This window comes from Artemia sp. Qi Xiang Cuo, chromosome 20 (assembly GCF_049724085.1).
Source record: "Artemia sp. Qi Xiang Cuo chromosome 20, ASM4972408v1, whole genome shotgun sequence".
Lineage (NCBI taxonomy): Eukaryota > Metazoa > Arthropoda > Branchiopoda > Anostraca > Artemiidae > Artemia > Artemia sp. Qi Xiang Cuo.
This window is the reverse complement of record NC_142813.1, coordinates 54,297,836-54,310,417: the sequence shown is the minus strand read 5'-3', so window position 1 is coordinate 54,310,417 and position 12,582 is coordinate 54,297,836. Positions and strand designations below refer to the sequence as shown.

The 12,582-nt window shown below is 35.4% G+C and overlaps 1 protein-coding gene across 1 annotated transcript; it reads left to right on the top strand.

Annotated features, from left to right (window-relative positions):
* The first annotated feature begins 662 nt into the window (after nucleotides 1-662).
* LOC148940372 (uncharacterized) lies at nucleotides 663-1,091 on the top strand. The gene has a single exon (XM_089106151.1). It carries the CDS (start codon nucleotides 663-665, stop codon nucleotides 1,089-1,091), a length of 429 nt encoding a protein of 142 aa, XP_088962277.1.
* Nucleotides 1,092-12,582: the final 11,491 nt, after the last annotated feature.

Below are 12,582 nucleotides of genomic sequence, written 5' to 3'. Positions count from 1 at the left end.
TGGCTTTACCAGATGAAATAATGGCTGCCCTATCAATGGCACTTGAAATTGCCAAAATTATATCGAAATACGCGGGAATTTCAGATGTCGATGAGTTTATCGAAAAATTGGAAATTTTCAACGAACTAACTGAGTCGTTTGACGATAAGGTCAAAGAGCAATGCGCTTCAGCCAGATTAAAGGGAAGCGCCCTTAAACATTTTGAGGCAATTAAGGAAAAAGAGCCCAAGGACATTAGTACTCTAATTGAATCTATTAAAACAAGGTTCATGGAGACAAGCATCTCTGAGAGGCTAAGAACAGAGGTAGTGATATTCAATACCTCAACTAGTATCAGGGAATATGCACACAAAATTTGTCGATCTGTATGCTTACAGTTAGAGAAAGGCGGAAATGACGAGACAGTACAGAAAGTACAATTACATACTTTTACGCAAGGGTTACCAAAAAAGCTGTTAAGACTAATATTATCACGGAAACCTGAAAATTTAGAGCAGGCTATAATCCTAGTAGAAACACGAGACCGAATGGACTGCAAAAACTACCGAGGTATATCCCTTATCCCCATTGCTGCCAAGCTGTTCGCAGTCATACTTTTAAATAGATTCAGAGACACCAGAAACAGCCGATCGCGACCCAACCAAGCAGGATTCAGGCTGGGTATGGGTTACTATGACCAGATTTTTAGCCTTCGGCAGATCCTTGAACACCGGCTTAAACACCAGCAGGAAACCATCCAAATCTTCACAGACTTCATTACCGCGTTTGATTCGGTCCATCGTGATGCAATATGGGAGGCAATGAGAGAGGACAGTGTGCCTGAGAAGATCATCAATCCGCTCAAGGCATACTATGCTGGAAAAAAGGCCCGGGTAAGAGTCGATGGTGATCTTTCAGATCTGGTCCTGATTGAGGAAGGTGTACGTCAGGACTGTCTCCTTTCACCAATATTGTTCAACTTTGTCATCACTTGGATCCTCAGGGTCCTGGACATTTATAAGGGCATTGCAGTGAGCCCGTCCTTTTCCGTCACAGATCTTGACTATGCTGAAGATGTGGACATGCTTGCTGAATCTGTTGCAGAAGCCTAGGCTATGATAAATGATGTGGCAGTCAAGGCACTTTCGACTGGTCTCCAAATAAGCCTACCAAAAACAAAATTCATGCGAACAGATGGGATGGATGAAACCCCTTTGACCCTAAATGGTAATCAGATAGAGGACGTCCAGTAGTTCAAATACCTCGGATCGACGGTAAACCCTGCCGGCAAATCTTCAGAAGAAATCCAGAGCCGCATATCGTCAGCCTGGAGTGTCTTCCTTCAATTACTAAAGTATCTCTGGAAGCGGAGGGAAATATCGCTACGCACAAAGCTCCGAGTGTATGAAGCTATGGTTATCTCTGTCCTCCTCTATGGATGTGAAACGTGGTCACTTAAAGCAGCCGAAGCGTTGAGCTTGAATATATTCAACCACAAATGCCTGCGCTATATCCTGGGTATCTGCATCTCAGATAGAATCTCGAATGACGAAGTAAGAAGAAGATGTGGGGATCACCCACTTGTTTCTGATATTGTTAAGCATAGGAGACTGAGATGGTTTGGCCAAAAGATGCGCAGACCAGATGACCCTATAAGCAAAAAATGCCTCAAATGTCTACCACTACCTGCTTGGAAGAAGAGGGCAGGAGGCCCAAAGAAGACGTGGCTAGCAACAGTTAAATCTGATCTGGAGCCAATCGGGCGATTCCGAAAATATGGCCGTCGCTGGGATCCCCAGTATCTGGAAACGGTGGAGCCTGCCACCCTCGAGCGAAACCTATGGAAGGAGACATGTTGTCATCTGCTGGGCGCCCCGATGAGTCCAGATGCGGCTTGAACGTGCAACAAGTACAAGTACAAGTAGTAGAAACAGAGGTAAAAATTGACGAGGCCATGAAAGAGTTTGATCAGATGTCAATAAATAACACAGGAGCCCAAGAAAGTATAAAATATGGAAGGGGACAGAAGCGGGTTAACTTTGAGGAGCCAAATCGTAAGCCAAAAAGACGCGACGGAGGCCAAGGGTCGCCCTCTAGGAAAGTAGCTGACAGATTCCACGACCTTGAGAGATTAGAAGCTAATAATTATAGAAAATATGGGCACCCACCCCAACAAAGACAGATAGTTGGGGAACCAACAATTACATATAAAGAATATTTAGAAGTAACCAGGAAACCAACAAACAATTTAAGAGAAAATTTAATTGCTATTATTGTAGCAACCCAAACCACTATGCAGCAGATTGCTGACTTAGAGTACGCAAAGGAAGCCGAACGTACAAGACAAGACACCAGTTCAGAACGCAAGGGAACAGAAATTTAGGAAGGCAGGGAACAAATAATACTTGGCAAATACCTAATAATATTCCTGAATTTAGGCCTATAAGGCAAACGGTTAACAACACCCAGGGTCAAAATAGCAACGCTGAAGAAAACTGGGATAACCCCAGAAACTTTTGGTCAAACAGTGGGCATTTAAATGCAGAAACCAGTCTGTAAGGGTCGACAGAGCTGAATCCTTACAAAGACCCCTTTATAGCTTAGAGTGTTGTGATACATATGCAAATAACAATAGTCTACCGATTTTGCGTTGTTTTAAAATTGATTGTTTTCAAAATTTACCATGTTTACTAGATACGGGTGCGTCTAAATCATTAATTCGAGAGGAAGTTTTTAAGAGGGTTCCTCCTAGTGTCAAAAATCCCGTAAGCAGATGCCAGAATACTCTGACATCAGTAACAGATCACAAGCTGACAATTTTGGGGGAATGTCCGTTAAAATTTAGCACAGGGGATAAAGAAATAACAGTGACGGTGATAATATGTAAGCAACTACCATTTCCTTATATTCTAGGAGTAGACGCTATAAGGAAATATTGGATCGTATGGAAACCCCTAACTGATACAATAACCATAACCCAGGCAAATGAAACTAATAGGCCAATTTGTGTAACAACAGATAAAGAGAGTGAGGGTTCGAATTATAACTTAAAAATAAACAGAAAAATCACAATAGAAAAGGGAACAACAGCTCAAGTGCTAGAGACATTAAATACAAAAGAAGGAAAGGCTAAAACAATGGATGCCATGATAGGAGGATACACCCTCGAAGAATACCCCACGATTTTCGTGGAAAGTCAAGTTATTAAAAATGAAAATGGTATAACATACTTAAAACTATAAAATCTAAATAATAACAAAAAAAGCTGAACCAAATAGGGCTTGGGTCAGTGAAAAAGATTACAAATTTGAAATAAAATCTCTAAGCAGCCCAGAATTAAGTGTAAATTTCACTAGTCACGAACAAATGTCATCAAAACCGCAGCCAAAAGAAAAGTATGGAATGACCAAAACTGACTTTTTGCAACAATTTGATTTAAAACATTCAACGGAAAACGAAAAAACCAGGGTGGGAAATATTCTTTGGGATTTTAAATGGACATCCGCAAGACACAAAGTGAATTACGGATTAACTCACTTAATCACGCACAAAATATCAACATAGGGCCCTCCAATTAAAAAGTCACCGTATGAAACACCTTATCATTTAAAACCATGGCTGGAAGACCAAATAAAGGAAATGGAAGAACAGGGTGTAATTAAGGAAAGTGTTAGCGATTGGTGTTTTCCACTAGAGACAGTCAGAAAAAAAGATAATACCTGGAGGTTATGCATAGATTTTAGAGCACTAAATGTAGTCACGGTAAAAGATGTTATGAAACTACCAACAATTGATACGATATTAGATTCACTGGGAGTTACAAAATACTACACTAGTTTTGACTTAATAGCAGGATATTGGCAAACAGCCTTAGATCCAGAAACAAAGCACAAAGCAACAGTAATCTTAGACGATGGAAGAACGTTTACTTTTGGACGTATGCCTTTTGACTTATCATTTAGTCCAAAATGTTTTAGTCAACTAATGAATTTAGTGTTAAAAGATAACGAACCAGGAAGGAAAAAAGATACCTTGGCTAACTTAGATGATGTAATTTTGTTTACCGAAAACCTGGAAGACCATTTAGTCGGACTTACAAAAATACTGGAAGAATTTGAAAAAGCAGGCTTAAAATTAAAACCAGAAAAGTTAAACATAGTAGTACCAAAACTAGTTTTTTTGGACATCTGATAAACCAAGGTACTATTTCGCCAAATCCGGAAAAATTTACGGTCATAGAAAATTTGCAGCCACTAAAAGATCAAAAAAGCTGCAGATCAGTTTGTGGTTTGCTAAGTTATTTCCGACGATATATTAAAAAAATATGCAACAACAGCACAACCTTTGACAAACCTTTCTAAGAAATCAGGCAAATTCGAATTTCAATCGGACTCAATACAGGCACTGAATGAAATAAAAAGGCAATTATTACTGGCACCAATACTTAAACTACCAGATTTGTCACAAGACTTCTGTTTACAAACAGATGCGTCGGGGTACGGAATTGGGGCCATTTTGTTAAACATAAATTCGGAAGGAGTAGAATCAATAGTACAATACGCCAGCAGGTCGCTGACGGAGGTAGAAAGAAAATATTCGACGGTTGAAAGAGAATGCCTAGCATTTGTAGTTTTTACATAATATTTTCGCCAGTTTTACTTGGAAAAAAATTCATTTTACGCGTAGACGAAAAATAAGTAATTTGGCTACATAGGATGCAAAATACTTCAGTGCGGCTGACACGGTGGATACTACGTCTGCAAGTATATTCATATACCCCAATATATATAAAGGACCTTGAAAACATTTTACCAGAATATTTTTCACAATACCCTAATACGGAAGGAAATTTGATAACAGCCAACTAACACTAACTGAAAGAGGTGGAAACACTATCTAATGGAAGAATTTTGAATCATCAAGATAAAGATGATTTTTGTTTAGCAATGAAATCTTTTTCATCAAAAGGAACGGAACTGCCTCAAAACCTTACACATTTTTTGAAGGACTTAGATAATTTTGATCTGGATGAAAGTAAAAATCTTTTGGTAAGATGTTACAGAGCACCCCAAGGATATAGAAAAAATGACTTAAATATTATACCATTAATTCCCAAATCACTGGAAGGAGAAATTTTACAGATGGCAAACGCAACTATTGGCGGTCACATGGGAGAAGCGAAAACTACTAGGAAGATAAAAGGAAAATTTTATTTTACAAAAATGTACTCAAAAGTAAAAGGTTTCTTACAAAGCTGCCAAGAGTGTGCCAAACAAAAGTCACCACCAAAGACCACTAGGGCCGACTTAGGTCAATACTCCACCCCTGCAGGGCTAGGAGAATTAATGTCAATAGTCATTTGGGGGACAGGAGGAAGTTTACAAAATTTCCAGGAAAGAAAATAGGTGTGTACTAACCGTAGTTGACGATTTCGACTCATAGTTATACGGTTTTCCAATTAAAGACGAAAAGACAAAAACCATTGTGAGAGTTTAAGTCAAACAGCTATTTTTGGAACACGGAATTTTTCCTGGAATTTTACTTAGTGACAATGGGCCATGTTTTAGATCCAAATTATTAGACAAAATTACGGAACATTGGTGGTAAAGCGATGGTTTACCTCGTCATACATGGCATCAGCTAATGGAAATGTTGAACGCATACATAGGGAATTAGCTTACATGCTGGGAATACACGTAAGAGAGGAAAATGAGAATTGGGACGAACACATACCATTCGTAGTCTTTGCAGTAAATACGGCTTTTTCACGTTCTTTAAAAGAAACGCCATTTTTTACAACATCTCAGAAATCAGCGAATTTTTTTATATGAAATATAGAATGATAAAATATATTACAATCTGGACCAATACAAACAAGAAATGGTTATTGGACTGAAAAAAGCTATGTAACAGGTTAAAGACAATTTGGAAGATGCGAAAATAGAACAAAAATAAAAATATGACAGAAAAAGCAAAACTAAGACAAATTATTGTTTAGGAGACTTGGTCTATGTATACAAAACCAGTCTAGAAGAGACAAATAGTTAAAACCGAAATGGGACGGGCCCTGCAGGATTGTAAAAATTCTACCAAATAACTTAACCTATGTTCTAAAACATCAGTATAATGAAAAGGAAGAAACAGTACACCATAATAGAATGAAAAAAAGGATTTTTCTCAAAACCATGGAAATCAGAGCCTATTCCTTCAGACGAAGAAATAGATGAAACAATGTCACCAGTATATATCAGAAGGCCATATGAATTCTATGACCTTCCTAACGACTATAACAGTTGGGAGAAGTGGAAGGAATATTTAGCCCAGTCTTGGCTACAAACTTTACACAACAAGCAAGAGAAAAAGGAAAAAGTTCAATGCTCATAGGATACTAGCGATGAAAGTGATAGAGAAGAGCCTCAAGCACAAGCTACTGGTTTAAGACATAATAAAGCAGAGGTTAAATCCAAAGAGGAAGAAAATTGGAAGAAACCAAAGAATTATCTGATTTTCATACGCTAGACTCGCCTAAAGTCTTAACACAAAAATGGCTTTTGGAACAAACGCCATCTACTAGACGCGAGTCAACAGAATGTGAAACCGATAATTCTTCTACAGAAACAGATATAACTAAACCCGGTCAATCGTTAAGAAAAACCTCCTTAAGAGAAAAATTATGGAGAACAATAAAGAAGCCAGAAAGACCACAACAAGTTCCTTCTTCAGCAGCACAAGTGGTTATAGCACTAATGAAAAAGGCCGAACGTCATGAGGAACGGAGGCTGAAGACATTTAACGAAGCAACAAAACCATGCTCGAATTCGGAGCCTTGTAAGCCACATTATAGAGACCACGGAAAAACTTACCAATATTATAAAGAAGAGAAGCAAAAATTTGGAATAAAAAATTCAGACCAGGAAACGGAAAAAGGGAGAACTTGTGTTACTCCCAGCCGATTAGTATTTGAATAAAATAATGATAACCTGGTAAAAAGAAAACGAGTAAAGAACCTCTAAAGAAATATCTTTATTTTTTCTTCCTTTAATCTGTATGTTAATAACGTCAAAAATTTCCTTCATAATATATCTCGTCAATAAAAAGTATTAACATAGAAAAAAAGGTGGCACCGCCTGTCGAATTTGAAAAAAATTGTTTTGAAGAAATTAAAAATAATTATAATTGGACAGGCAGCAAGAGTTTACATGAATCCAGACATGTATAAGCTAACTGTAATCTTATTATTATTAGTCATAGTCTAATACAATAATTTTTGGTAAAAGGTCAAAAAAGACAATAATTAAGCACTATAAAGATTTAAGGGAAACTTAGAATAAGCTTAGAAAGCATAAAAAAGTGCTAGGTAAAAGAAACGAAAAGCAATATAAAAATACATTATAACCTAAAAACTTACCAGGAGGTAAACGCCAACGACAACATCCATTAAAAACACGCCAAAAATAAATCTCATCGTCACAAGCAAACCACAGAGGTTCAAGGTAATAATTTTAACTCTATCTATGTATTGGATCTGAGAAAACGAACTGGCACAGGAGATCCCTAGTTTAAACAACTTGTTGTCACCTGTCCCAGCCCAAACACCCAAGTCCCAATCCGTTGAACCCTGACCTATCTAAACGTATCCAATTTTTCTTTGAAAATAAAATATAACATTACACAACGAAAAAACTTGCAGTAATGAACAGAAATTCGTTTATACAATTTTCCCAAATTTAAGCTTATCAATAAACCACAGATAGTGAGAATCGTATTCAAAGTTGTGTAGCCTTGCAAAGGGAATTGTTGTCTCTCTTTGGCAAATAGAATAAAATCGTAATTAAAGCTAAAATAAAATCTGCAACCAGTATGTCGTAAAAATTGCATTTTTATGAAGAAATGAGAACTAGAAAATGTGGTGCAAAACTTAACTAAAAGTGCTCTAAAAATCAACTGAAGAATAAAGTACTTTTAGAACACAAACACTTTTGGACGGAAAAATTTAAAAAAATTAAAAAATACAGGTTGCGACAATAAACACCCCCCCCCACACCATTTGACCATAGAAGGGCAATTAGCATAAATAATTGTAAAAGTTATTGAATAAAACATGAAGCATATAAATATAGGCTTAGAAAAGACCTATTTTACTGAAAAAGCGAAAGAAAACTTGAAAAAACCCTTAGGCTTATTTGAAATAAATAATCAAAAAAGAGAAGGGTTCAAGTTAAAAATATAGCCAGACGAAATTAAAAGAGAAGAAATTGAATGGATTCAGTTAAACTCTGACATACGTGCATATTGAACTGACCGAACGAGGCTAGTACGAAATAATTGTGCTAAATAAGTAAAAATAAGAGGCATTAATACTACGGAGCCACCGTGACAGTGGTTAACTCTGGCCAAGATTAATAGAAATATTGGAGATATGCTCCAACTAGAAAAGAAAAATTTTGCTCTCTTATGTGGGAGTCTTTTTCGGAAAAATGACAAGTATGGCATAAACAAAAAAAAAGACACATTAATAGCCTAAAGGACCTAAGTTGAAGTTGAAACTTAAGACAAGACCACTAAAAGTTGGGAAGTTAAAGTAAATGAGTTTTTTAAATATGGTGGCTCTGAGGTTAGAAATAAGTTATTGGAGATTATGAATATGATTTTTGAAAAAGGGGAAGTACCTAACGATTTTAGGAAAACCTTAATTAAGCCACTTTATAAGAAAGGTGATAAAAGTGAGTGTGGTAATTATCGAGGCACTAGTCTGGTCTCTGTAGGTAGCAAATTGCTTAGTAATATGATACTTTTTAGACTGAGAGATGCCATAGACAAAGTTTTAAGAGAAGAGCAGTGCGGTTTTAGAAAAGGTAGAGGATGTGTTGACCAAATTTTCACTCTTAGGTTAATAATTGAGAAGTGCCTAAGTTTTCAAACACTTTTGGTCCTCAGTTTTATAGATTATGAGCAAGCGTTCGATTCTGTTGACAGAAGAGCTTTAGTAAAGCTTTTATCCTTGTATGGTATACCAGACAAATACATTAGTGATTAGTGCTATGTACGAGAATAACACTGCTGCGCGGTTAAGGTAGGAAATGAGGTTAGCAGCTGGTTTTGTATTAAATCAGGAGTTAAGCAGGGTTGTGTTCTATCCCCCTTTATATGGATTATTTTGATGGACTTTGTTTTAAGGAGCACAGGAAAGGCAATGGGAGACCACGGAATCAAATGGGGAGGAAAAAGTCTCCTGGACTTGGATTATGCTGATGATTTAAGCATCCTAGATGAAAGTGTGAGCAAAATGAATGAAGTTTTAGAGGTTTTGCGAGTTCAGGGTGCTAGAATTGGTTTGAAAATTAATGTTTAGAAGACTAAGTCACTAAGGCTAGGAATAAGTGAAGATGAAAAGGTGAAATTGTGTAATGATCAGATTCAGTTGGGAAGCTTCACTTACCTTGGTAGTATTATTAGTAAAGATGGTAGGTGCAGTGAAGATGTTAAGAGTAGAATCGCCAAGGCTCAGGGTGTTTCTTAACAGTTAAAAAAAGTCTGGAAGAATAGGAAGATAAGTCAGCAAACCAAGATTAGAATCTTAGAAGCTACAGTGATGACAGTGGTCAAATATGGCTCTGAAGCATGGACGCTCCGAAAAGCGGATGAAGATTTGCTAGATATTTTCCAGAGAAATTGCCTACGGATTGTTCTGGGTACCCAGCTGACTGACCGTATTTCAAACAGTAGGCTGTACGAAAAGTGTGGTTCAATCCCGCTTTCTAGGTCTATAATGAAAGAAAGGTTGAGGTGGTTAGGGCATGTTGTTCGGATGAAGGATGACAGATTGCCGAAGATTGTTCTTTTCGGCCAACCATCTAGGGCTAAATGGAAAGCAGGTCGTCCCTGTCTGGGGTGGGAGGACGTCATAAAGAAAGATTTAAAGGAAATGGGAATTTCGTGGGCGGGTGTAAAAAGGGAGGCTTTAAATAGATTGGGGTGGAGAAAGAGCGTGCGTAGCTGTGTTCGCTTCAGGCGGCTTGGTGTTGTGGTTAGTTGTTAGTAGTAGTAGTATTAGTGTGCAGGTTCATAATAGTCCTTTTACTGTAGCTCATGACAAGAGAACCTGGAAACGTTGTAAGGAGCTACCAAAGAGCAGCCCTGGTAAACAAACCTTAGAGTGCAAGGACAAGTCCATTGATAGGTAATAACAGGTAAAAAGATGAACAGCTAAATTTTTAGCTTATCAAATAAAAGCTGTAAACGGAGCCTTGTCCCAAAAGGACATTGAACCTGAAAAAAAGATATTAAAGGCAAAAACGTTATAAAACTGTCTCAAGTACCTGAAATTCGAAAAGAATTAAAAAGCTCAAAAGTTTGAATAACAAACAGACATATAGTAAGCTAAAAAATGTTAATGACACAATATATATATATATATATATATATATATATATATATATATATATATATATATATATATATATATATATATATATATATATATATATATATATATATATATATATATATATATATATATATATATATATATATATATATATATATATATATATATATATATATATATATATATATATATATATATATATATATATATATATATATATATATATATATATATATATATATATATATATATATATATATATATATATATGTAACCTAACTATCCATGTAAATATAGTGAAATAATATGTTGAGTTTGTTATGTTTATTTTTACTTTTGTATCATTCAAGAAGTATTCTACATTATTGTATGTATGTATGTATGTATGTATAGATGTATGTATAAATTTATTGCCCATCATAAATGTAAAATACAACACTGATGGAGTATAAAGAAAGAAAATGGAAAAAAAAACAAATAAATTCTGACAAATACTTTATAAGCAATTAACAAAACACTAATTGGAATTAATTCCAATGCTAGTCTACACCGTGTTTTTTTTTTCAAATGCTTTAAGTTTTAACCACTAGTTGAATGTTCTATCTAAGTTTTGTGACTCACAATGCTCGTGTAAGTTTATTACACAATGCTTTTGTATATACTATGTTTTTTTTTATTTTTAGAAATAACTTTAAGTTTGAACGAGTGACTTAACGTTATATATAAATTTTTGACTTCGAGTCAACGTATAAATATATTTATTGTGAAATAATCCGTTAAGTATTAAGTTTGAAAAGGATGATCCAGCAAAAAACGTAATGTTTCTATTTAAGTGGCATATTATGTTTAGAGTGAAAAGAGAGAAAAGTAATTAAAAGTAATTAACCTTTACAAAATTGAGTGTTTCTTTTTACTATTTGTGCAAAACTTTATGCTTTATTCTTTATTCACGTGTATTCTATCGTTAATATTTATTTTAGATACAGCCTTAGTTTTTTTTTGGAAAACAAATTTTTCACAACATCCTTTCGGATCCATTTTTTCAATCATTTTTTTAGCCATTTTTGGAAAGTAAAAAATTTCAAAGCCAGTTCAATTGTATCCTGATACTAACAGCTCATACCAACAGAAACCAAACCATAACTGGTCAATTGGTATTTTGGAAACTGTTTGCAGTATTACAGACTTTACTACAAGTTCATCATAAAGTGAGATAAAATCAGAACTTAAATTAGGCCTAGAATATGGGCTACGTAACCTAAATGGCTGTATACTATTGAAAGAATGTGAAAATGCTTTGTGCTGGAAAAATATGTAAGAATTCAAAAACAAAAATTGTTATGTGTAATTTATCCGAGGTATTTCTAACCCCGAAAAATAAACGGTATGTCAACCACATCACCCAGATAAATTAAATTATTAATGGGAATTAAATCTAAACTCAAATAATTGATAAACGTTTCGAATATAACTTTAAACTAATATAAGCAGAACCACTAATATCATGCTTAAGCCACTGGGGGTCAAGCTAAAACAGAAGATGCATATGAGAAGGAGGGTGAAAAGAGAATTTTACAGTCTTAGAGACAGAGAAAAAGAGAAACAAGGATAAATTTCAAAATTGATATCCTTGGACAAAAAAAGACAAGGCATATACTTGACCATAAGCAAGACCCTAAGGATACCCATCGACGGTATATGCACAGAATGACCCAAAGATGGCAGCATATAACTAAGTACAAAATTAAGTTGTTTTAAAAGAATATCGAGAGTTGGGACAAATCTTCTTAAAATAGGGAGTATTGTGGTGATGCTTTCTAATTAAGTCAATTTGTAATTGAGTAAAAGTATTAAGACGCAAATACAAAAGTCTAGAAATATCACTTTTTATTGAGATAAGGAACACATCCTGGAAAGTTTATGCTTAACGGGAAATTGAGAAATTACCACTTCCTAGCTATGCGCGTCAGTTGAAACACGGAAGGTGTGGTTGATAAAATGTATAAAAGATACATTTTATTGGAAGGGGCCACCAGATACTAATCTTATGCCGGACTGACCTCTGGTCTATTGATTTAGAAATACCTTGGAATACTGTCGGATTATTGTAAGTGTCTAAGTATCTTATTATATATTATTGTAGATTTCTGATACTTGTGGTCTACCTGGGACAACCAGTCCCAGCAAAATATATATATATTATTAAACCTTGTACT